We start from the raw sequence: 23703 nt of genomic DNA, 5'->3' as shown, positions 1-23703 counted from the left end.
TGGCTTGCTTTATACAGGACATGGCAGGGGCTCTGCGTCCCACCAAGGGTCCCTCAACGCTTGTGCTGGCCTGGGTGATGCCCGCTGGCCGAGCAGCTCCCATGAGAGGCATGTCCCCAGTCTCCCGCGGATGCAGGAGGTGCTTGGATCTCAACCATGGCTCTGCTGTGAGACTGCAGCCAGGAGAGTTGCCAAGCTGAAGCCTGGAGCCTGAATTCACCTCTCTGGCAATCCCATGAGGAGTTCCCATTGTGCCTGGCTGATGGAGAACATCTCCCCCTTGTTATTTTTTGCTTGCTTTCTTCCCTGAAGCAAAATAATTCCCCCTCCTTCTTTCCTCATCTGGCTTTTAATCACTTCCAGGTATCTTGATGGCCTTTGCCACATCTCAGCAGCCAGCCAGGCGACCTTTGTTATCTCTCCCTGTAGCAGGTGAACTCTTGCCAGCTCCTGACTTTACGAGCCCTGTTAGCATGACTTGGAGCACCCTAGTGTGTGGTGGCCTCCCCTGGGCTCACGGAAGACTCCCATGCTGGAGCAGTCAAGCTGGACACACTCCTGCATCTCCTGACCGTGCAGGGCTGCATCCCTCTGGCTGCATCCCCCACCTCCCAGAGCAGCTCGGGCCGTGAGCAGTGCGGGGAGAGGAGGATTAAATCGGGAATGGCTGAGGTTGTTGGCAGGGATTCAGGAGTGTGCCTTGAGAGTACTGCCTTCCATCATCCTTTCTGCTGCTGTTTTGTTTGCCTGGGTGCCCTGCTTGCTCTCCTTTGCTCTCCCTTTTTTCCTCTCTTAATGCTGTTTTCCTGCCCAAGCACTCATGGAGCTTGTGGCCTTGATGTCTGCCGTTCACATCTTCCGTGGCATTTGCATATAAAGGTGGTTTTAATAACGCAGGACTGCTAGGAAATGAGAAACTGATGTATTTTGCTGCTGCTGGCTCCTCCTGGGCCTTGTAAATCATTGCATAAAGCATTGCAGAGCCAGCCAGGGAGAACTGCTGCCTAGCAACTTCTCCCGATGCCCCAGGGGAGCTGGATGTGGCCCGAGAGCTACCTGCAAGGTCTCCTTTGAAACCCTGGGTCCTGGGGGAGATGAGCTGGAACAGAGAAGAACTTGCTGGGGAAAAAAAAGTTGAAATGTAATTGGCAGAAGTAGCCACTTTGCATCTGAATGTCTCTGCTAAGCAAAGCGGAGGGATGAGTCAGCCTTTGCAGGAAGGCTCTGGAGGTGTGGGGCAGCAGAGCCCTGCCAGGGTGGGCAAGGGCGGGGGAGGGCAGGGGGCTGCCTGCTCTGCCTGCCTGCAGCCGAAAGGAAAAACTCTCAGCATCACAGGCTTTTCTGGGAGAAACTTGACAGTTTGGAGGCTAATGAGAAGCAGGAGGGCCAGAATAAGATGTGAACCCCATTCTGCCCAAACTCAAGCAGTAGGCGGGTGCGGGAGCTGCTGGGATGCGTGATCCAGCACCCAGCACTGACCTCTGGCTGCGCGTCCCCTGAACGGTGTCCCCAGCCTGAACCTCCTCCCTAGCGCCAGTGGGGATTTGGTGTGTTTGCCTTGTGTCTTCTCACCAGGGTCTTGTCTCCATCCCCACCTCCATCAGTGGTGGACCTGTCAAGCCCAGGTCTCATCCTGCCCCAGGTCACCTTTCTGTCCCCAGGGCTGCAGCAGGCAGTATGAGGTGGCAGGGGCACAGGAGTGTTTTGGGCACTCAGGGCTCCTCAGTCATTCTCGCCCTTCCACCTCTCCCCAGCTCGCTGCGTGTGACCCCACCATCGCCACCAGACCCCCACAAAGATGCCAGGGCTGATTAACCGGACGACCCGCTCCCCGATCCCCCTCACCGCGTCGGAGGTGACATCGTGCGTCAGTGGCTATGCCTTCGGGATGACAGCCTTGCTCACCTACTGCAACCCAGAAGCTCAGGCTTTTGAAGGTGAGTTTCAAGGGGCAAAGCTCCCAGCGCAAGAGCTACTTACTACGGGAGCTTTAGAGCCAGGGGTATCTCAGCGCCGGGTTTCTGTGCGTGCCTGAAATGTGTAGATGCTTGCAGGACGAGTAACCAAGTGTAGTGAGTCCGCAATTGTACCCTTCACAGTCCAAGGCTACAATTTTTTAAGCTGGAAAAATCCCACGAGCATGCAGGGCTGTGCCAAGAGGGAGCTGCCCTGCTGCCGTCCTGGCTGTTGGGTCTGGGCAAGTGTTTGGTGTTGCTAAAAAACCTTCTGGCTCTCAGGTCTCTTTGTCTACCCCTTGGATGAGTGCACCACCGTCGTGGGGTTCGAGGCTGCCGTGTCCCAGCGTGCCGTGACAGTGCAGATCAAAGATAAAGCCAAGATAGATGACATGTATTTCAACAGCTGCAGCCTCCCCGATGGAAAAGCTCGTGACGGAAGCGGTGAGGGGATCGGGGGCGTTTTAGTGAACGTGGGGAAGAAAAGCAGGGGGAAAGGAACGGGGAGGTGGCAGGTTGTCATATGCCATGGCATCGAGGGGGCTCCTTTTGAAAGGCTGAGCCTTGGGTTGTGGTGCTCATGTCCCTGTGGTGTCTGCCAAAAGCGGCAGTCTCATCTAGTTTGGAGAGCTTTTTAGAGAAGTACTGATGTGTGCAGTGAGGGCTGGTTTGGGCATTTGCTCCAGGGCTGGGGTGGTCGTGGGAGACCTGGAGAGGAGCATTTTCCACGCTTGTGACACTGTGTCTCCCTGGTGTGGTCCTCTCTCTGTGCAGGAAGGATCATGATGGATGAAGACTTGGAGAGGATTGGTTTTGTGGCTAACCTGGGCATGATTCCTCCCCTGGAAAGCGTCTCCATCTTCATCAGCACCTCCTCTGAGCTGCAGACACTGCCCAGTGGGGCTGTGAGGGTCCTTCTGCCAGCTGTGTGTGTCCCCAGGGTCCCCCAGCCCAGCCTGGAGAGTGCCAGCAGCCTTTCCAGCCACCAGCTCCGAACGTACGAAGACCCACGGGGTGGGCTCTGGCTAGGACTGAGCTGGGGGGTGTGGGGCTGGCAGAGCAGAAGCCTGCTGTTGCTGCAGGAGGCTGGGGAGCCGCTGCAGGCTTTACCTTCAGCAGATCTGCAGTCCCTGGGGGGATATCACATGTGCACAGGGGTGATTTGGGTTCATCTCACCAGCAGGGAGAAGCACTACTGTGGATCAGGGAGCCAGGAGCACGGGAGCAGGTTCTGCCTGGCTCAGCTGCTGGAGCGTGAGGCCACCAACCCCTTTGAGTACGAGTTCAGCTTCCACCTGGAGATCCGGGGGCCGTGCTTGCTGGCAGGTAGGAGCTGTGGAGCTGTCCTGCTGCACCAGGCTGGTTTATCACCTCCTCAAGGCAATGTCCACAATCTTCCTCCTTCCCTGCCCTGCCAAAACGTGGAGTCTGTTTTGGCAAGTTAACCGTGCTGGGGTGGATTTGCCATTACAGTGCTGATGTTAGCGTGGGGTGTTGCTATGGCAGAAGCATTGCACAGTCCGCTCGGTTCCTGTCCTCAGCCATCTTGCTGTCTCTTCTCCCTGGTCTTCCCCATCCTCAGTCCCTAACCGCACCTCGGTTTCCCCGGGCAGGTGTTGAGAGCCCTACGCACGAGATCCGAGCGGACGCTGACCCCTCCGCTCGCTCTGCCAAGAGCATCATGATCACGCTGGCCAACAAGCACACCTTTGACAGACCCGTGGAGATCCTGATCCATCCAAGTGGTAGGTGGGCTCTGTCTCCTCTCTGCTGGTCTTGCCCCTTCTGAGGACCCTCCCCCATAGTGCTAGAGCCAGCTGGATTAGCTCTGGTTTTGCAAATATTGTTAAGGGTTAGGCTTTCTAGGAGAGAACCCTGGACCCTTGTGAGGTTGCCCACGCTGCCCAAGCTCAGATGTAGCACTCTGGTTCCACAACCTGCATCTCTGCTGAACCTGAAGTTTAGCAAAGGCTGTTTTTCACCCAATTCTCTGCATTTCCAGAGCCCCACATGCCTCACATCTTAATGGAAGAAGGTGATATGACACCTGCAGAGTATGAACGACACCTGAAGGGGAAGAATGATTTCATTAAAGGCACTAAGAAAGACCCCAGCGCTGAGAAAAAGGTGAGAAGCAAAAGCTGCAGGGGTTAGCTGGGGTTTTCCGTGGGACTGGAGCTGAGCAAGCGCATGACTGCTTGTTTGCTTGCAGTACCAGATATTGCACTGGCCCAATAAGCTCTGCAGCATCCTACCTCGGAGAGGGGCTGATGCGGAGGAAGAGGGGAAAACTCTGCAGTGCTTCTGGTAAACTGAGTGTGGAAGAAGCTCTGAGATGGTTATTGTGTGTATAATTAGTACTAGTCTAGCATAGCATAATTAGATAGGTACATTGTTATAGCATTAACGGTATCATAATTATTGCAATGACATAGAATAAAATATTCTTTTAATTGCTCAGTAAATGTTTACCGTTTCTGGATAGCTGTCAGAGAGAAATAAGTGATTTTACTTGGAATAATGAGCTGAACTGAAGACAAGGTAGGAGAAACTTCTCTTTGTTCTGCTGATCAGCAAATAGAAAAATATCTGCTCTGGGATTTGTGCCTCATCTTTTAGCAATTCTGAAGCAGTGAGTGACAGCCTAGCGCTTCTGAGCTGCCGTGTCAGTGTGTCTGGGATCACTGAGCAGGATTGGACCAGCCCGAGCCCTCTGAATTTCCAGGGTGGGCATCTTCACCTAAGGCAGACGTCGCACTTGTGTAGCCCCAGCCCTGGGCATACTGTGTCAGGTCCCTGGTTTACTGCACCTACCGCACCCATGTTCTCGTTTGCGACCGGGGATGCTCATTTCCCCTTAAACTCCTCCATGTGCCTGAGCGCCCACCTGGCAGACGTCCCAAACCTGCTGCAGAGGTGCCTCCCTGTGCTGCTGTGATTTCTCCTTTCACTGGAGACACATCGACCCTCTTCTTATTCCTTTTGCCCTTCGCATTCTTTTGCAGCGCGATGCAGGATCAGGACTGCGCTTGCTCGCACGGCAGGCATCTTCTCTAATTGTGTTCAGCATGCGGCAGGTGGAACGAAATGAAACTCCCACGCTACAGCTCAGATGGCTCTAATTATTTCTGTGTCTTTAGCATGTCAAATTATCTAGGGGGGGATCATTCCAGAGCCATTTCCCTGCAGGAAACCTACCTCTTTGCCCCAGGAGGACTGGGAAGCAACTGCATGGAGAAGGGCAAGAAGCAGAGAAAATGCCCTGAATATCTGGGGTAAATGATGGGCTGGAATCGCCGCTGCTCAGAGCGTGACACTGGGCACCTCTCGGCTTAAATTAAATTAGCCCAGAAATTTCAGCAGTAAATGATAATTAATTCTCCTCCCTCGGTTTGTTATGCAAAAGCCTTGGATGCTCGTCAGCCAGCAGGGTGGTGGGGATGAATGCACACTGGAATCAAGTCCCGGTCGACAAGAACTGATTAGTTTACTGTAATTGGATAACGGGTGAAGGGGAACAGAGGGGAGGGGAGGCGAGCAGGAGAGATGGTGCGGGTGAGATGCTCGCTTTTCTGGCTGACCTGTAGCAGCAGCTCTGAGGCTGTTTACTGAAGGCTCACGCGTAAAATCCATTCTGGGAAATCCAGGTGATGGGCTCATCCCGATCACACAGGGATTTTATGTCTTGGCTCCCTGAGAGAATCCCAGGGAGTGCGGCGGGTAGGTCCAGGGCCACAATTCGGTCCTTGGATGGAGAGGCACTCGGCACTCAGGCAGTGCAGCCAAAAGTAGAGCTCATGTGTATGTGTTGATCCACAGGGACGCTTGAGTTTAGTGAGTTACGTAAAATAAAGGTTGGTCGTTAGCTCGGAGCTCTAGGAATATGACTCACGGCTGGAGAAAACAAGCCTGGTTATTTGGGGTCTGGTTTACTCCTGGTGAAACCTGCATGAAACAGCAGCCTTTGAAAGAGGAGAAAAAAGGCAAACAAAGCCCCTGAGGACCGAGCTGCTTATTGTGGAACATGTTTCTGTGCCATAGACCCCGGGATGAAAGGCCATGGGCTGCCATGGGGTCCCAGGGCTCCCTCGAAAGCAGTGATGTGCTGATTCACCGAGCTGAGACCGTGAACCCGGGACTGCTTTGTGCGCACATAATAGCAGACTATAAACCCCTCGTGAGAGGCTTTTTTTCCAGTTTAATTTTATCACGTTTTTAATGAAGACTGATCCTTGAAATAGAATGAGGGAAAATGCAGAGAGCCATTAGAGCTGTGTGCAGGACAGAGACATATATCATGCGGGTTCCTATCGAACAATGTCCTGAGCAACCGATTTGGCTTTCCAAAGCGTTTCAATCCATACAAAGAAAAATGACAAAAGAAATGGTCAGAAAAAACAGCAGAGCGGGGGCTGCAGGAATGAGTGGCAGCAGTTCATACAGCATGCTGAGGGCTGTATCTCGCGCTTCGTTATTGAGTGACCATGGACAAAACCTGCAGCGTGCCTCGGTGCGATATTAAACTGCACGAGGTTTTCAGGAGGGATCTAATGAAATGTTTGGGGAATCAGTCTTGCAAGGTGCTGCGTAGGGGCAGGTCTTTTCATTCCTCCGGGCTCTCCCCCGAGCGTGCAGCTGCTCCGTGTGTGCTGGGGTCCCCGATTTAACCTTTCTGCCAGCCTTTGTCCCTGGGCAAAGTGTGACCGTGCCTGGGAGGAGGCAGGAATCCCACTCACCCACGGAGCAGCTCCACAGGGGGTATGGACAGAACAAGCAGGTTCAGGTGCTGTCACCGCTGGGGCCACAACAAGCCGATCCCTGCCCCCAAAAGGCCACGCGCTTACATCTTCAGGCAGGCAGCCCTGCTCTGCTTCCCCTTGGAGGGAAAAGGGCAGAAAAATCAACCTCTCGAGCTCTCTCCTTCTTTCTTGCAGACGGAAATCATCAGGAAGCGACTGAATAAGGACATCCCCCACCACCCCGTCATCATGCTCAACTTCTGCCCTGACTTGAGGACCGTCCAGCCAGACCTCCGGAAAGCCCAAGGAGAATTTATCTTCCTCATAGACCGCAGCAGAAGCATGAGCGGTGTGAACATCAAACGCGTCAAGGTACCACGCAGGAGGGGAAGTGCCTGCGTGCCAATGAGGGATGAATATTAGAGAGCAGTGGGGGTTGCTGAGCGTTGATGAGTGTTCATTATGAGGGGCTGGGGGGTAATTACATGCTGTAGCTTTAGTCATGTCAACTGTGCGACTCGTTAGGTACCTGCAGCGAAGCTGACTCTCCCCGGTTCTGTTCCTCTTCTTCCTATCAGCACGTCAAATGTAAAGATGTTTTCTTTCCCCCTCTTGCTGGTGTGCATGTCTTGTGCATCCCTTCTCCAGTTCTCTGTGTCTCCACGAGGGCTTGGGGTGATCGCTGCCTAGGGGGAAACCTCCCAGGAGCTCCAAGGGAAGCTTCGGGGTGATGTGCTGTCCACGCGTTAGGAAACATTTTGCTGGTGGCTGTCTCTGTGCACTCGCAGAAGTCATTTGAACATGATGCATCCTTTTTCAAACACAAATGAACACCAGCAGTCTAGTGGAGGATTACGAGAGGTGTGCTGAGACCTCTGGATCAAACAAGGGCCATAGAAAGGCCTTCTTGTGATATTTTGTGGGTCTGAGGTTCCTCTGTCAGATATGACTCTTACCCAGCTGCAGGTTGCCTCATGAGAGCTGGGCTTGGCTTTGTGCCGCTGCCTGAAGGATTTAGAAGGGTCCCTGCCCTGAACCTGCTGGGGACCGCTCTGTCCATCAAAGGGGACATCACTCCGGTAACTATTTAATTATCGTTATCCTTGCCTAAGGTGCTTTGGAGGCCAGGTTGGTGCCTGATGCCTGCCAGCTGGCAGGTGTCAGTGAGAAGCTGCAGGATCTGGCAAAAAGCTCTCTTGGAAAGTTTCTGTCTTAATTTTCAGGCCCAGGTAAGCCCCAACAGCTTGGTGAATATTGCATCCTCCCGAGCAGGGCATGGGTCTGTGCTGCCCTGTGCATCTTTGTTGAGGACAGCGAGGGAATTGCAGAGGCAGGCTTCATCTGAGGGCTTCAGTTGCATTTGGGTGTCTGAGAGACTGAGTGAGCTGGTGTGTCCCCAGTGTCCTGCTCACACCCTTTCCTAACACAAGTGCCACCCAGATTTGGACCCAAATGCTCCCTTGGGTAGGGCTGCACCCCCTCCTGCAGCACTTGCTGCCCAGGGTGAGCAGCAGGAAGCATCTTCATAGAGACACAGAACAGTTTGGACTGGAAGGGACCTTTAAAGGTCACCTAGTCCCACCGCTGCAGCAAGCAGGGACATCTTCAGCTTGATCAGGTTGCTCAGACCCTGTCCAGCTTGACCTTGAATGTTTCCAGGGATGGGGCACCTACCACCTCTCCGGTGTTTCACCACCCTCATCACAATAAATTTCTTCCTTATATCTAGTCTAAATTTACCCTCTTGGTTTAAAGCCATTACCCCTTGTCCTAGCACAACAGGCCCTGCTAAAATCTCTGTCCCCATCTTTCCTACAAGCCCCTTTATGTACCGGGAGGTGCCCCAAGGTCCCCCCGGCGCCGTCTCTCCCCCAGGCTGAGCAGCCCCAGCCCCCTCAGCCTGGCTCCGCAGCAGGGGGGCTCCAGCCCCCGGTCACTGTGTGGCCGCCCCTGGCCCTGCTCCAGCAGCTCCGTGTCCTTCTCATACTGGGGACCCACCAACACCCCCAAGTCCTCCTCCGCAGGGCTGCTCTTGATCCCTTCAGCCCCAGACGTGTTGACACCGGGGGTTGCCGTGACCGGGGTGCAGGACCCTGCACTTGGCTTTATTGAACCTCACAAGGTTCACACAGGCCCACTTCTTGAGCTTGCCCACCTTCTAGCCCATCTCCTTACCCATCTGTCTCCAGTTTCCATGGGAACTGCGGGAGGATGGCCACTGCTGGCAGCAAGGATTGGGATGCCAGGGAGCCCAAAGGTGGCTGCAAGAGCTCCTCTGGGATAGGGAGGCTGTCCCATCTCCCTGCATCCACCAAAGCAGCCAGGATATCTCTGAGCTTTGTACCCCCTTCCCTCAGCAGGATTCGGAGGCTGGAATCAGGAGGCATCTCTGCCCCAGGCCAGGTCTTTGCTTTTGGACCCACAGCATGGCTGGGTTTGGGCACCGCATCTCTGCAGCCTCCACGGAGGCTGCTTTGTCCCGTGGGGATGGGGACCCTGCAGGGACAGAGCCCTTCTCCAACAGGTCCTGACCTGGGAGTCCTGTCTGCAGGAGGGCTGTAAAAACCAGAAAATGGCTGTTCCCCTTCTGGAAAAATATTTTGGGAGAGATATCAGAGATTTTGGAGGAGAGACCTCAAGGGAGAAACCCACTATTCCTCTTCTGTGTCCCCTGTCCTGGTTTATGACTTGCAAACACCAGGGACCTGGCAGCGGGGACTGTTCTCAGTGGGTTTGGGTGGGTTAGGCTTGATGGAGACATTTGCATCATCCTCAGCTTGCTGGATGAGTGCTGTGGTGGGGCTCAGACCTGAGCCGTGGGGAAAGCTGAGGGGCAGAGATGCCAGCAGGGAGGGGACGGGCCGTGTGGGCTGGCTGCCTGCGGCCGGGAGGACGCGGCTTGCTGCAGAGCAGGAGGGCACTCGGAAAAGTGCCTGGGGTGGAAAGTTCAGGGCTTGAAATTTCCTGCAACTGATTCCTTTCCCAGCCCATTCCCAGTCCAGGAGAAGAGTCAGTGCCAGCATCGGGTGGACTCGCTGGCAAAACACGGCTAATAACTGGGAACTGACTTCTCTGGAGGCAAACATCTCTCCTTATTGAGTTGCCATATAGTTGCTGAGTGCCACAGGATCAAGATCAATATTTACAAGAAGCAATAAATCTTTCTGTTTGTTGAAACAGAAAGCAGGCATCGGTTGCCCACTTTGGGAAGCACTTTAACAGAAATATTTGGAAATTCGGGGTTTTTTTCCTTGTAATTAGTTTCAAGATGGGATGTCAGCATTGAGATTTGGAAGAGCCGGCATCCTAGGAGCCATCTGGGAAGCAGCGGTATAAATATATTCTCGTAGGTTTGAGATAACAGCTTGCTGTAAAGTACTCTGGAGCCTGGTAAAGGGCAGCCCCGTTCTTGTACATTATTTCACCGACTCGCAGTGCTCCAACTTTGCCTTGCTGCTGAGTCTTGCAGGGGTTGGGGACTGGAGTGACCTGCCAGCCATGTCCCTGCGGCCGTTCCCAGGCTGGGGGCTCTCTGTGTGCAGCCCCAGCACGCCCCCTCTGCGGTTACTTGGTCTTTGCCACTGTGTATGACAAAGCAAGGAGGCTGTTCTTGCTCGTTTGACCTTGGCAGCTCTTCTCTTGGGGCTGGCTCTAGGGTTTCTGCTGCCCTAGGCAGACTGGCAGGAGTCTGCCTTGATCAGCACAGAAACAGTGAGAACCAGGCTGCTCCGGAACACTGCCAGCACTTTGCTTTAAATTGGCCTTCCTCTCCTGCCACGCTAATTGCTCCTGCTGCCCCTGCAAGCTCAGGAGCCCCTTGGGTAGCTCTTGCCCAGTTGCTGCTAACACAAGCTCTGTCCTGGAGTTGTCCACAGCCATCACAGATGTCTGAGACGATTTAAATTGCTCTTCCCTTACGTAAAGACCAGGAATAGGCAAGTTAGATAACCACCTCTGGTAAAGAAAATAGCTGAAAACTGTCTCTCCCAGTTATTTTAATTGATGCCAGCTATGAATACAAGGGAATTGGGGATGGGGGAGGCTTTTCCTTTTGTGTAACTTGAAGCTGTTTGTTTATTTTCTGCAAGTTTGGACATTGAAATGCATTGCGTGTCGCACTTCTCAATTTCACACTCTGCTTCTCACCCACTAGCTCCATGCTGCAGTACCGTGTTGCAAGCACAAATTTAATCACTTAAAAACAAACAGAAAAATTTGTTCAGCTCTTTTTTTTTTCTTTTTTTAAGGCTCCCCATTTTTCTCACTGCTTTGGGACCCAAAGCTCATTAAGGGAGTTTGGACAGGGCAGAGTAGTATGGAGTGCTTTCTCGGTGCAGTGCATGTGAAAGAAGCAGTTGTCTTCTTATCAAAAGCCTGCAGCCAAATGCAGGTGGGAATAAGGTGTGAGGGCAAGGTGGGGTCTGGGCAGAGCTTTCACTGGTGAAGCTGGGGCAGCCAGGGAGAGGTCTAGTGTGCCTGATGTCTGCTTGCTTCCACCCCCAAGGATGCCCTGTTGGTCGTTCTCAAGAGCCTGATGCCAGCGTGTCTCTTCAACGTCATTGGGTTTGGATCCACTTTCAAGACCCTCTTCCCTGCCAGTCAGACTTACTGTGAGGTGGGTGAAGGGAAACCACGTCTCCTTGGTGCTTGGAGGGCACCAGTGTGGAGGCTGATGGTTCTGCTGCTGCTTTGGGCAGGAGAGCCTGGCCATCGCCTGCGAGAGCATCAAGAGGATCCGGGCTGATATGGGTGGCACCAACATCTTGTCACCTTTGAAGTGGGTCATTCGACAGCCCATCCACAGGGGCCATCCCCGACTGCTCTTTCTGCTGACGGACGGGGCCATCAGCAACACGGGGAAGGTCCTGGAGCTGCTGCGCAACCACTCGTGCTCCACCAGGTACGGAGGGCAGCAGGGCCGGCCACCACAGGGGTGAAAGCCTGGCATGGTGAGGGACGTTCTTCTCCTTGAACAGGGCTCCATCTCACAGACATCCCTGCTTCAGAGAGAGAGGCAGGAGAGATTGCTGGTATGAGCCATGGGAGAACCTCAAAGGGTTTGGAACAGATCCCAGAAGTTCAGATGCTTTTTAAACAATCAAAAGCAGCATAATTGGGCTGACAACTTCACAGGCTCTCGTCTGATGCTTCCTGCTAGGAGAGATTGACACACGAACAATCTTCCTTGCTGCTTTTTTTATTTTTTTAAAGCACATCTGGGTCTGGCCCCAGCTGCTTCCAGGATGGGGCTGTGCAGAATCGAATATGCTGAAAAAGAGCAATGTAAAAAGCAGCTAATTTGTGCATTGAGCTCCCAGCCTGGTTCCCCAGCTCTGACGACAGGCTGGTCTGGTTTCTCCTCTGCCTCTTTAGTAAGGGGCATGAAACAAAAGGAAAATGTAAGAAAACCTTACTCCTTTTTCATCCCTCAGACTTCAAGGCTTATCAGGGAAGCTGCTCTGTGGGTTTTTTCCTATACGGAGGTCTCAGTGCTTCCCAGCTGTATAGGGCAACCCACCCTTCACTCCTGCAGAGGCTTATGGTGGTGGGCTAAATGCAGTCGGAGTGTGGTCTCAGGTGACCCTGGCAGGCAGTGCCCAGCACACCACTGAGCCATGTGCGTGGCCCCTGTCTCAAAAGCAGATCAGAGCCTTATTTAACAGGGGTGTGAGGCTGACCTAAGATTTGCGGCCAGCTGGGAATTAAAAACCTCTAAGAGAAAAGCCCCTCGTGCAGATGCAGTTTGCTGCTGAAGGTGGTTTCTTCCTCAGCTTTCCCCTGCCCTGGCTGAACATCATATCCCACCCATCTCCATCCCTCCTGGCTTCCTACCGCATCCACGCCCAGCAGGCACTGCTGCCTCCTGCCCTCCCTGCCCAGGCTCCAGCTTGGCTCTGGGTTTGCAGCTTCAGCCCAGACCAAATCCTGACTCATTGAGCTGGGAGTCAGGGGAACAGCCTCGCCTGGCTGTTTCCTCCTTCCTTGAGAAAACATTTATTTTAATTGTGAGCAGAGATAATTATTGGGTTTTTAGTGCTATTGACCACAGACACTCAGCAGGGAAAAGAGCTGAACTGGCAGCAAAGCAGATTGTTTGTGTTTGCAGAGGAGGCAAGGGCTTGGGGTCCTGCTGGGGAGCCCCTGAGTGTCACAGCTGAAGGCTGCTCTTCGGGGAAGGGATCAGAACTTTGTGGAGAGGAGCGGGCTGGTGCTTCCCGACCCTCCTGCCAGCCACCTAAAGGAGGAGCTGATTTATTTTCCTCCAGACGTGCTGGACAACTGCATAGCAATAGGATAAAGCTGGGCAGAGCCTTTGCCTGCAGGGAGTGGGTGAGCTGCGTGGGGCTGGGGGGTGAGACGGCTCGTCCCCTGGATCCTGACACTCCCTGTCCCTTTGCAGGTGCTACAGCTTCGGCATCGGGCCAAACGCCTGCAGGAGACTGGTTAGGGGGCTGGCTGCCGTGTCCAGGGGCATCGCCGAGTTCCTGGCGGAGGACGAGAGGCTGCAGCCCAAGGTACGGCTGCCCGCTCCCAGGGGAGCACCTTGGCAGGCTCCCGCGATGCTCTGGCTCAGCGAGGGGGAGGCTGTGGTTCACTAGTGGGTCTCGTTCCCCATCCTGGTGCTGCCTTTCCAACTCCCACTCGGCAGCAGGTGGGTGAGCGGGAGGGGATGAAAGAGCATCTTCATCTCCGGCTGTCAGAGGGAGTGGGAGGGTGTGTTTACCCTCTGCGCGGGGATGGGGAGAAGCGATAGCCGCGATACAGCAGCTTTAGCTTCAAAGGTAGCTGCTGCCTCAGACACCGGCGAGGGCAGAGGAACTGGCATCAAAGCAGCCAATTAGTTTTGAAGTCAGGCTCAGCCCTGGCATTGCTCAGATGAGAAGTACCCAGGGTCTGAAGGAGAGGAATATGCTGCAATAGCTTTGCCTATTAAGCCGGCTTGAAAGCAAAGAGGGGAGCCTTTTCCTTTCCACTCTCCCCGTGAAGACTGAGTAAACCGATGTGCCTCAAATACAGTGTAAGAATGGCTCTGTCCCCTGGTGAGGGCACAGTGCCCAGCCCATCATCCGCTGGATGACTAAACCCGGGGAGAAATGGGTCTTTAGCTCTGAAGTATCTCTGAAAAGCTGGCCCCTGCGTTCTCAATCTCAAAAGGAGTTCAGCGGTCCACCCCTCTACATGAACCCGGAGCACACAAAAACCTCTCTAAACCAGAACGGCATCAGCATTTCTGATGTAAATTAAAAGCAAAGACAGTGAAGGGAAATATTCTTTTTTTTTTTTTTTTTTTTTACAGAGCTATTAATAAAGAGCTTTGCAGACTGTGCAGCTTGGTGCCTTCAGCAGTCTGAGGCATCAATTAATGGCCCTATAAAACACAGCTTGGTGTCTTCCTGAGCCTGGGAAAAAACAGTGAACAATAGAGAATATTTGAGCTGTTCTGCCTCTAAATCTGGTGTTCTCTTCCCCCGGTGCGCAGAGAAGCTCTTGTAGATGGCTCCCTGGTAGGTTTGTCCGTGAGATGTTCACGGATATTGGTCTTCTCCACATGTGTAATTGGCAGAGCACTGCTATCTCTGGCAGTGGCTTGTGCCAGCAAGGACCTGTACCAAAACCAGCAGTGCTGTCAGTCGGTGCGTGGGTGCTGGGGCTTGGGGCAGGGCTAGGGCTCGGACAAGTGAGGGTTAACTGCTTTTCCTGGGTGCTGGAGGGGAGCAGGGGATGCTGCCTTGCACTGGAGCAAGATACCTCTGGCCTCAAGCTCCCACCTTGCTGTGAGCTGGAAACAGGCGGTGTGAGATCAGCTCTGTGCTTTATCAGTGTCTGTCTGCTCTGCTGCCCTATAACCGTGCCAAGGGGCTGGGGGTCCAGGGTGGGTGTCAGAGCAGTCTAAGAGGGAGCAGGCTCCTGTCTAAGGTCAGGAGGGTTTGTTTGGGGAAATTTTCCCCTTCCCTGTGAAACATGGCACACACCACGGCCAGTTGCTCTAAAACTTCTCCCCCCTGCTTTCTGCCTCAGATCATCAAGTCGCTGAAGAAGGCAATGGCACCGGTCCTGAGCGACGTGTCCGTGGAGTGGGTCTTTCCTGAGAGCACCGAGGTGTTAGTTTCCCCTGTCAGCACCAGTTGCCTCTTCCCTGGTGACCGCCTGGTCAGCTACGGCATCATCTGCGACACCTCCCTGTACATCTCCAACCCCCGATCTGTGAGTGCACGCTGCGCTGGCTGGGGGGCTGTCCCGGGAGCAGCGCAAGTCAGCGTCTCAGCTCTCTGGGCACAGTCAGGAGACATCCCTTGCTTTTTCACTCTGCCCTCAAGGGAGACGGTGGGTGAGACACTGGGGAGAAATAGGAACTTTGTACGGAGGGTGCTGGAGCACCAGCACTGGCTCCTCCTGGCTGGGAACCAGCTGATGGATGCAGTGGTAGGACCTGTTTCCTCTCTCTGCTTTCTCCCAGGACAAGAGGCGGCGTTACAGCATGATGCATTCCCAGGAGTCGGGCAGCTCTGTTTTCTTTCACTCCCAAGAGGAGGGAGCAGGCGTGGAGAGCTGGAACCACTCCAGAGACTCAGAGGGCTGCTGCCCCGCCGAGCATGCCCCCGACCACTTGGTGGTGGGCAGAGATCCCGGGGGAGAATCAGACACGGACACCGGTCAGATTTTCCTCTGTACAAACATGGGTGTGATGCCCCTGTCTTTCTAATGAAGCTTCTGTCACTTGCTCTGCTGATTTGCTTGTCTGACAAATAAGTCACTTTGGCTGTATCTCTGCAAAGCACCGGAGGGGTTTGCAGGAGGGGTGACAGATCTCCCGAGGCTCGAGCGAGTCGGTTTGGTTTGGATGCTTTATCCAAACCTGTCAGAAAATCAAGGGAAGCCCTGGAGAAGTGGCTTCCCCAGGGATTTTCAAAGCAGCTCTAGCTTTGGCCACATAATTCTTTCCAAGCTTCCCAAGCTGCCCTCCAGTGTGCGGAGAAGGAGAAGAACAAGCAAATGGGTAACTCAGCTAGACCATCTCTGTACTGCAAAGCAGTCACTTCCCTGCCAGCCCTCACATTGCTGTTCAAGGTCAGGAGAGGTGGGGGAATGGATCCAAAGCCCTGTCCCTGTCCCCAGGGTGTTCCCCCTCACCATCACGGCTTGGCTGGGCTCTTGTGTCAGCAGCATGTGGCATAAAGCGGTAGGTTGCACCCCGGCGCTGGCTGCACCGCCATGCAACAGAGGAATCTCTGTTACTCATGGAATGTTCTTCCCTCGGATTCAGAGAGGAACTGTGCTGCGCATCCCCTCAACCTTGTCAGAAGCGATGAGAAATCACGCCTTTCCAGATGAAATTTTACTCTTGCTCTGACAGGAGAATGTCTGTGCTAATGAAATTTCATTAGTAAACCCTTTGTCTTGACTTCTCCAGGGAGGTTTGGGGAAATGCAGTCAGACTTTTTCTGGCTGAAAACTGCTCAGACAAGGCCTCCCCAACCTCCTAGCATCCTCAGGAATTTTGAGTGTAGGCTTTTATTTCCTTTCGTGGTTTCCTTGCTTCACCTGAAACCATGCAGGGCTGAGCACCCACAGGGGTGGCTCCCCACTGCCCACCGTGAGCCAAGGGGGGATGGATGGTGCTGGCTGGTCCTGCTCTAGAGCAGAGCTGATCCTCTCTCCCATCGTGCAGGAACAGACATGAAGGCTTCCTCCAGGAGACGGGCGTACAGCACAACCCAAATCGCTGACCATGAGCCTTGCAAGAAGGTGCCCACAGCCAGTGATCCCGGCACCACTCTGGTGAAAAACCCCCTTCGGAAAACCCACCTGCAGGACTTGCAGCAGGTCAGCCCCGAGCCCTGGCAGGTGGATTTCCAGGTATGTGACCCCCGAGAGGCTTCGCATGCAGGTGGAGGGCAGTGTGCAGCAGCAGGAAAATCTCAGATGCAGAAGGAAAGAGCCTGGCTCACACTAGTTCTGAGATATATATATATATATGTGCCTGTGCTTTGTGCTGCAGCACATCACAAACATGTAAGAAACGAGCCAAGCAGGGAGCAGAGCACCATCCTGATATCCCAGAGCCGTTCCTCCCCAGGGGAGCCCAGCTTTTCTTTGCTAAATGCCTCTCCCCTTCCTCTGAGTGGCCTGAACTCCACCTTGCTGCTCGTCTGATCCCCAGGCTGCTGCTTCCTTCTTACTTCCCTCGAGTCTGGCCATGCGACACAAACCCTCCTTAGGGCTGTGGCACATCTGTGCCCTGCAGGGAAAAAGAAATTCCGTGCTGAAGCAGATCCCCCGCTGCTGTAGCCAGAACTACAGCCATATGCAGCGCCAGGCTGGGACATGGACCCATGTGATGATACATCTGCTGGTCCGTGTGATGTCCCCTGCCTGCAGCAGATAGCAGGTGACATTTGGGAAGATTTTCCCACTGCTCTGTGGAAGGGTAGGAATGGTTTTCTCCCATCCTTGGCATCGCCAGGATTCTCGGCTCTGAAATCAGCATCTGCAGGGCTGGGAGGACCAGCAGCGCTTTTGTTCCCATGGAAACTCAGAGCGGGATGTCTGGGGCTTTCGTTCGGTTTCTGATGCAGGTTAGAGATGGGCTGGGTGAAGCTGGGTGAGAGGAGGGGTTGAAGGGGAAGAAGGGTCAGTGCTCTGCAGGGAGGAATGAGACCTCTGCCCGCCGACTGCAGCAGTGAGGGTGGCGAGCAGCATCGATTGATGAAAGCGGGCATTGGTAGGTTTTAGGGGTACCAGTGACCTTGCCTGCATTGCAAAGGTCCACAGAGCATCCTCCTGCCCACAGGATGCTCAGCATGAAGGCAGGGGTGGAAAAGACTCCTTTCTGGAGGACAGTAAATGGTTAACAGCATGCCTCCTGGTCTTAATTAAATGCAGCCTGGTTTTGCTATCCCTCGTGCTGGGAGGGCTCCCAGTCAAGCTCTCAGTTCCCAGTCCGGCTGCCAGGGCTTGACATTTTCAGGGGTGTGAACGTGAGCCCTCGGCTCAGCTCCACACGCGCCGTGCTGGGAAGGAAAGGTCAGCGCTGGCAATCAGCAGCTTAAACCGCCAGCTCTGTTCCTGGCTGGCTTCCTCCGGCTGGGAGGAGAGCTGGGGCCGGAGAAGGAGCAGGTTTTGAATGGAAAGGGTCTGTCAGGGGTTTCAGTGGCTGGCTTGCTTTTAAATATCTCAGTATTAGCTTGGTAAATAGCTCCTGGAGCTGCCTGCCTCCCATTTTAGCTGGTGGTCTCATAGAGTATCAAAAATGAGATGGTGATGGAGGCCACGTTCTTGCCTGCCACCCAGAGAAAGCATTTTCCCATCCAGCACTGAGATCCACCACTTCTTACCACCTCTGTCCCGTGCTGGTGCTGTGCTAGGAAGGTAAGAGAGAACCTGTCGGTTTTAGGGGGATCTTCCCACAGCCCTGGGGGTGGGGATGGAAACAGCCAGAGCTCAGTGTCTCGGCTAGCCACAGGGAGGGACATCTGTGCGGGATGTGGCACCCGAGATGCTGGAGGGGGGGGATTCATGTCTCCCGAAGGTGGAGAAACAGTCTCACAGAAAAAAAAGATGATAAAAATTCCCTTCTCCCCATCTCCTGCGCCTCTCTCCTTTCGTTACTAAGCAACTGGTCCTTGATCTTCCTGTCTCTCTTCTTTCCTTTGGTTCCCAAGTGAAGTCATTAAAATGTCTGGAGGGATGAAACTCATATTTCACCTCCTGCATGTCTGGGGAAGGAGCCCCTGGGGCTGGGGTCCCTTGGGGACACCCTGCAGGTGTGATGGAGGGCTCTGGCTGGGCACAGGTCCCAGCCGGGGCTGACAGAGCGACCTGCGTGGTTGCACCTCGCGCTGGGGTTGGGCAGGGAGCAGACGGGATGGGACAGGAGGGACAGAGCAGGTCTGTGCCGCCGGCTCCAGCCCCGACGCCTGCTCTGCTCTCAGCCCTTCGCAGCCAGCCCGCATGTCTCTGCCACGAGGATCCGCGGCGCGGGTGCCCGGCGGCCGTCCCTGCTCCACCGGAGCTGCATGTCCTTCTGTCACGACGCCGACTCCCCGCCAGTGCCGGACGGGCTGCAGCAAGCGGCTCCAGGAAGGGGCTTGGGAGCGCTGGATGCCAGCGGGAGCCTGTGGTCTTCCTCGGACAGCCGGAGCCCCGGGGACCTGGGTAACTGGGGAGGGGGAGGCATGGCCAGCCTCATCTGTCTGTGCCGGGGTGTCAGCGGCGTGGCGTCACACCCTGTGCCACCATGCGAAAATTAGGAAGTATTAATTATGGTTTCTTGGTGGCAGCGGGGAATTCAGCTCCCACAGATGTGATTAATTATCTCCCCTCTTTGCAGAGTCTGCCCAGCATCCTTCCTTCATGTTTGAAACGGAGACCTCCTCTGACTGGGAGCCCCAGGACTTCAACCTCAGCGCTGCCGGCGGCTCCCCACACGCCCCCCGGACCCTCTGCAAGGCGGTGGTGAAGGGGCTGAGGAGCAACGAGCCCGTGCAGTGGGAAGTCACCTTCGACATCCACCCTCTCTTCCAAGAGCGGGCGAGCCAGGCGGAGGGCGACACAGACCTGTGGAGTGAGACCTTCCACCACCTGGCAGCCAAGTCGGTCGTCCGGGACTTGGAGCAGCTTGCCGAGAGGGAGTGTGAAATCGAGCACGGTAACGCGCGGCTCCCACCCGCCTGCGCGCTGGCTGCCGGCAGACCCTGCCCTGCACCGGGGTGGGCTTTCCACAGCTTCAGCAGCCTCTCCAGTTAGTGCAAGGGCAGGCACTGGGGAAATACTAGGGAACGTCTCACCTAGCTCCCAAATGGCAGCCCCTTCCAGCTGCCAGGCACTTTTCTCCTGCTTCCGTGCCCGAGCTCGTGCTCCTTCGCGCTCCTCTGCTTCACCTGCTGGGTGACACTGAGTCTTTTTAAGGAGTTAGTCACCTGGAGCTGGGAAGTGGCACCAAACTGAGAGGGTCCAAGAGCAGCCACACATCGCTGCTCTGGGCTGCATGTGTCCCTGGGTCTTGTCAAACTCCTCCATGAGGTGGATCTGTGAATGTAAAATGAGAGCAGAGGAAGCAGTAGGCAGAGTTTAGAGGGATACAGTCCCTGCCGGGCATGGAGCCCAAGCGTGGAAGGTGTGCTGGGAGCTGGGTCCGAGGGATGGATGGAGCCCATGGGGCACGTGGACTCTAACCCTGGTGTCTCGCCCATGGCAGGATCTGGGCGGCGGTACCAGGTCAACGCTGTCCACACCAGCAAGGCGTGCAACGTCATCAGCAAGTACACGGCGTTCATGCCAGTGGACCTGAGCACCAACGCCTACCTGCCCACCGTCGTGGAGTACACCCACACAGGTAACGTGGGGCCGGTGGAGGGATGACGTGTTGTCCTGGGAGGGAGGGTGTCACCTGAGAAGCCTCGCTGCGAGCACACCTTATGAAACCATGGCTCGGTTCAGCACCAGACGTGTATACCCAAGGTCATGGGTGGGCTGACAGCAGGGCTGCCGCTCTTGGTGGCGAGAACCTCTTCCCCTTGGGCCAGCCAAAAGGTCTACTCTTAGGTCTGGAGACCCAGAGATGCCCAAGCTCATCTGTTCATGAGTTCTGTGGGTTTTGTTGCCATCCTGTGTGTGCCAGCCCCTCTCTAACGCTGGCAATTCCCTTCTCTCGTGCCAAGGGGCGGCATCCAAGCAAGGCAGCCAGAGAAGCCTGAGCTCGGGAAACAGAAGGCATCGTGGCTTTTCCCCTGGACATCCTCAGTCAGTTTGCGGCCAGAATGGAGATGACGGATTTTACAGCATGAGTAAGATTCCTTGGGCGTTCGTCTCCTTCCTGGTGTTACAGATCTCAGTGGGTCAGTCTATGAAGGGACATCTCTGGTCTTTTTTTCTTCTGCCTTCCTCCTTGAACACGGTGCTCACCAGATGTGTGTCTGGCTGAGGTCCATCTCCATAAATGGAGAAGAAGCTGCAATTTACTCTGAAAGCCCCAAATCACAGGCAGTGGCTGCTGACAATGCTTGGAAGTTAATTGGCAGCCCTAACACAGATAACATGAGGGATGAAACCGAGTGTAATTAGAGGCAAGGGGATGTGAGACACTTGCTTGTCACCAAATCCTCCACTAATGAAGACGAGTTGGATAGGACTTTGTTTGGCATTGTCAGATCTGCAGCTGAATTAAAACTGCCCCCAATCAGGCTCATTAACCTGATAATGCCGTGGAGAGGGAGAGCGGCCACGCCGCACCCGATGTGGTGGCACAACGGCTGTTCGGGCTGGGTGGCGTTGCTGATGTGGTTCCTCCGTTGCAGATGCAGAGGAGAGCAGCCTGTCACCCTGCAGCACCCCTTCCTCCTCGGGCTGGGAGCGCTGCGGTCTCCCCGAAGGTAGGGCAAATGGCCGACGGTACTTGCCAGGGCGCAGGTCCATCAAGCCCATGGTTTGGGCTTTTCACCAAATACTTCTGTTGAGTTTTGGGGTTTTTTATCAAACCTGATGACCTAAAATTAGGCTGGTGAGCACAAGACCTGACTCCTTCCTGGCTGCAAAAGAAAGAGCCTGAAGGGGCCTTTGCTGTAGATTTACCCCAGGTTCTTTTCTGAGAGGTGTGGGAATTTCCTTATTCACATAGGAAAAACGAGGTAGGGGGAGAAGAAGGGTTTTTCTGAAGTCTCAGCAGCAGAACAAGCCAGCCCATGTCCCAGCGTGTACTCTGCTCCCTTTTGCTCTCCTGTAGCACCTCATTTTACCCCCAGCTTCGTGTTTCTTCCCAGGGCCGTTACAGAGCCTGTCTGCTTCCTCTGCACAAGCTCCAAAATCCATCGAGAGCCTCTTTGCTGCTAGGTAAGGGCCAGCCTTCCTCGGCCTTTAGCAACTGTCTTGCCACCTCTGTGGGTCTGATGCAAACACAAGTGAGGGGGAGAGGAGGGACACCCCAGTGACACCGGCCAGAGCCGGGACTGAGTGTGATGCCAGTGTCTGGGGACCAGCGGTGGTTTTTGGAGAGGAGGGTGGGTGTCAGGAGGGGCACCGAGGTTATGGGCACCTTGCTGTCCTCCCGCAGGCTGACCCTCAGCAAAACCAGGCTGCTGGTTCGAGCTGCCAAAGGGTTCATGAGTAAATCTCCAAGCAGAGGAAGCGAAGCCAGCTCCGAGGGTGACAATGAGAACATCGACTACCTTCCCCTGGTGAGCAGCTCATTCCCAGGTCTTGCCGGGGTTGCGTGGTCACTGCAGGGAAGCAGAGGGGAAGAGGATCCCCCTGGATCCTGCCTCTTGCTGTCTCTGATGGCCATGTCTGATGGTCTGTTCAGAGATGGAGAGTGCTCCATCCGTGCATGCCTTTTTCCTGAGCTTCCCAGAAGCGATTGGTATCTCAGAGCTCCTCTATGTGCCCACCGTTACTTGCAGGCATCTCTGCAGCTGGCCTGCGGTGCCTTTCTGATGAACTCAGCCTTCTGTGATGCCATCAACATCCCCATGGAGAAGCTAAAGTGGACATCTCCCTTTGCCTGCCACCGCCTGGCCCTCAGCCCCTCCAGCTCCTACAGCACCAAGAAGGCCAGTCCTCCTGCGGAGCACAAGAGCCTCAGCTCTGGCCGGCAGCTTCTGGTTCCCGATGGGCACGGGAAGAGTCCCACCACCAGAGACGTTGCTCCGGGTGCGGTGCCGGAGGGACCTGTCAGCCACGTGGAAGACGCTGTCCGCCTGCGCCACTTCTCAGGCAGCGCGGTGGAAAGTATCTCCAAAGCTCTGAAAGCTGAGAAGGAACTCTCCCCACCAGCCATCATCATCCGCCGCTTCTCCTCCCCAGAGAGCACGCCGGCCTCAGCTGAGTGGCAAGCTAACAGCGGCCGGGGTTCGGAGACGGATGGCTCCGAGGTCCAAGCGTTGCTGTTCGACATCGAGCTGCAGCAGCAGACAGAGCCGGAGGGGATGCTGTGGGCCACGGCGGTGGCCCTGGCCTGGCTGGAGCACAGCTCGGCTTCCTACTTCATCGAGTGGGAGCTGGTGGCTGCCAAGGCCAACCTGTGGCTGAGTGACCAGGACTTCCCGGAGGGATACAGCCTGGCCACCGTGAAAGCCGCAGCCCAGCAGCTCTTTGTCCTGCTCCGGCACTGGGATGAAAACCTGGAGTTCAACCTGCTGTGCTACAACCCAAGCAGTGTGTAAAGAGGACGAGGAGAGAGGCTTGGGCAGCTTACCGAGGGCGCAGGAGCAGGGACCCATCCGCAAGGAAACACCTCCAGGGAGCTCAGCTTGTGTGCTGCAGGGGCAGCGCGTGTTTATCAGAGCAAGCCCTGCCCACGGAGGCAGCCGGGCAAAATCCTGTGCTCAGCGGTTGGTATTTTGCCCCAGGAGGTACCTACCAGCTGCCCGCAGCAGGATGCTATTTATTTTTAACCGGTGCAGCACCTCCGGCTACAGCAGTTCCCTCTGTTCCTGGGTTGTTTTTTTTTCTGGTTCCCAGCCCAGTTCCCAGAGCAGGTCCCCTGGTGCCTGCCCCATCCTTGCTTGGCTGCCTCTTCCCAGCCCTGAATCCCTGCCAAGCCCCCGCTGTGGTCCCCCAGCCTCGAGTCGCTGCTCTCCTGAGCCTCCTGCCTGGTTTCTGCCATCTCAGATGTTTTTTGGCGAAGGTGAACGTCTGACAACGTGCTCATCTCATGGACCAAAGGAAATCCGGGCTGGGACTCACCCTCTGAAGAGCAGCCCCACTGTCGTGGCCGGGAGGACGCTGCCTCACCTCAAGCCCAGCGATGCACAGACACGCCAGGCCAGCCGGAGGCTGGGACCAAACGCCATCGCATCCACACGGTGCTGGGCTCCCTCAGCCCCTCTGTGATCCCAGAGGGAGTTTGCGAGACCCCTTGCAGCCACAGCATGCCTTCGGGGAGCTTCGCAGGCAGGGCAGGGGCGCCCGGCATCGAAAGAAGGGACAGGCTAAGGAAACCAGCCCCTTCCACGTGACACTGGATAGAGACCCCCTGCATCGAAATAATGGGGGAATTTTATTCTCTGCCGAAA

At 55.2% G+C, this 23703-nt stretch overlaps 1 protein-coding gene across 1 annotated transcript; it reads left to right on the top strand.

The window, feature by feature from the left end:
- The first annotated feature begins 1798 nt into the window (after positions 1-1798).
- On the top strand, positions 1799-23108 carry VWA5B1 (von Willebrand factor A domain containing 5B1). Its single transcript, XM_040585680.1, has 21 exons — positions 1799-1937; positions 2238-2399; positions 2730-2952; positions 3136-3281; positions 3569-3700; positions 3958-4082; positions 6890-7066; positions 11199-11309; positions 11392-11594; positions 13095-13209; positions 14714-14899; positions 15153-15348; positions 16365-16552; positions 18628-18850; positions 19026-19343; positions 19893-20030; positions 20356-20481; positions 20992-21066; positions 21454-21523; positions 21744-21867; positions 22090-23108. The coding sequence occupies exons 1-21, from the start codon at positions 1799-1801 to the stop codon at positions 22849-22851; spliced, it is 3939 nt and encodes a 1312-aa protein (XP_040441614.1). The 3' UTR covers positions 22852-23108.
- The last annotated feature ends 595 nt before the right edge of the window (positions 23109-23703 follow it).

Source organism: Falco naumanni, chromosome 3 (genome assembly GCF_017639655.2).
Source record: "Falco naumanni isolate bFalNau1 chromosome 3, bFalNau1.pat, whole genome shotgun sequence".
In the NCBI taxonomy this organism is placed as follows: Eukaryota; Metazoa; Chordata; class Aves; order Falconiformes; family Falconidae; genus Falco; species Falco naumanni.
The sequence above is the reverse complement of the archived record's forward strand: the minus strand, read 5'-3'. Positions and strand labels throughout refer to the sequence as shown.

Excerpts from the sequence above, each read along its gene's own strand:
- VWA5B1 (XM_040585680.1), top strand. The coding sequence starts at position 1,799 with ATGCCAGGGCTGATTAACCGGACGACCCGCTCCCCGATCCCCCTCACC. Across the intron at positions 2,400-2,729 it reads AAAAGCTCGTGACGGAAGCG|GAAGGATCATGATGGATGAA; the intron begins GTGAGGGGATCG and ends CTCTCTGTGCAG. Across the intron at positions 19,344-19,892 it reads GGAGTGTGAAATCGAGCACG|GATCTGGGCGGCGGTACCAG; the intron begins GTAACGCGCGGC and ends CGCCCATGGCAG.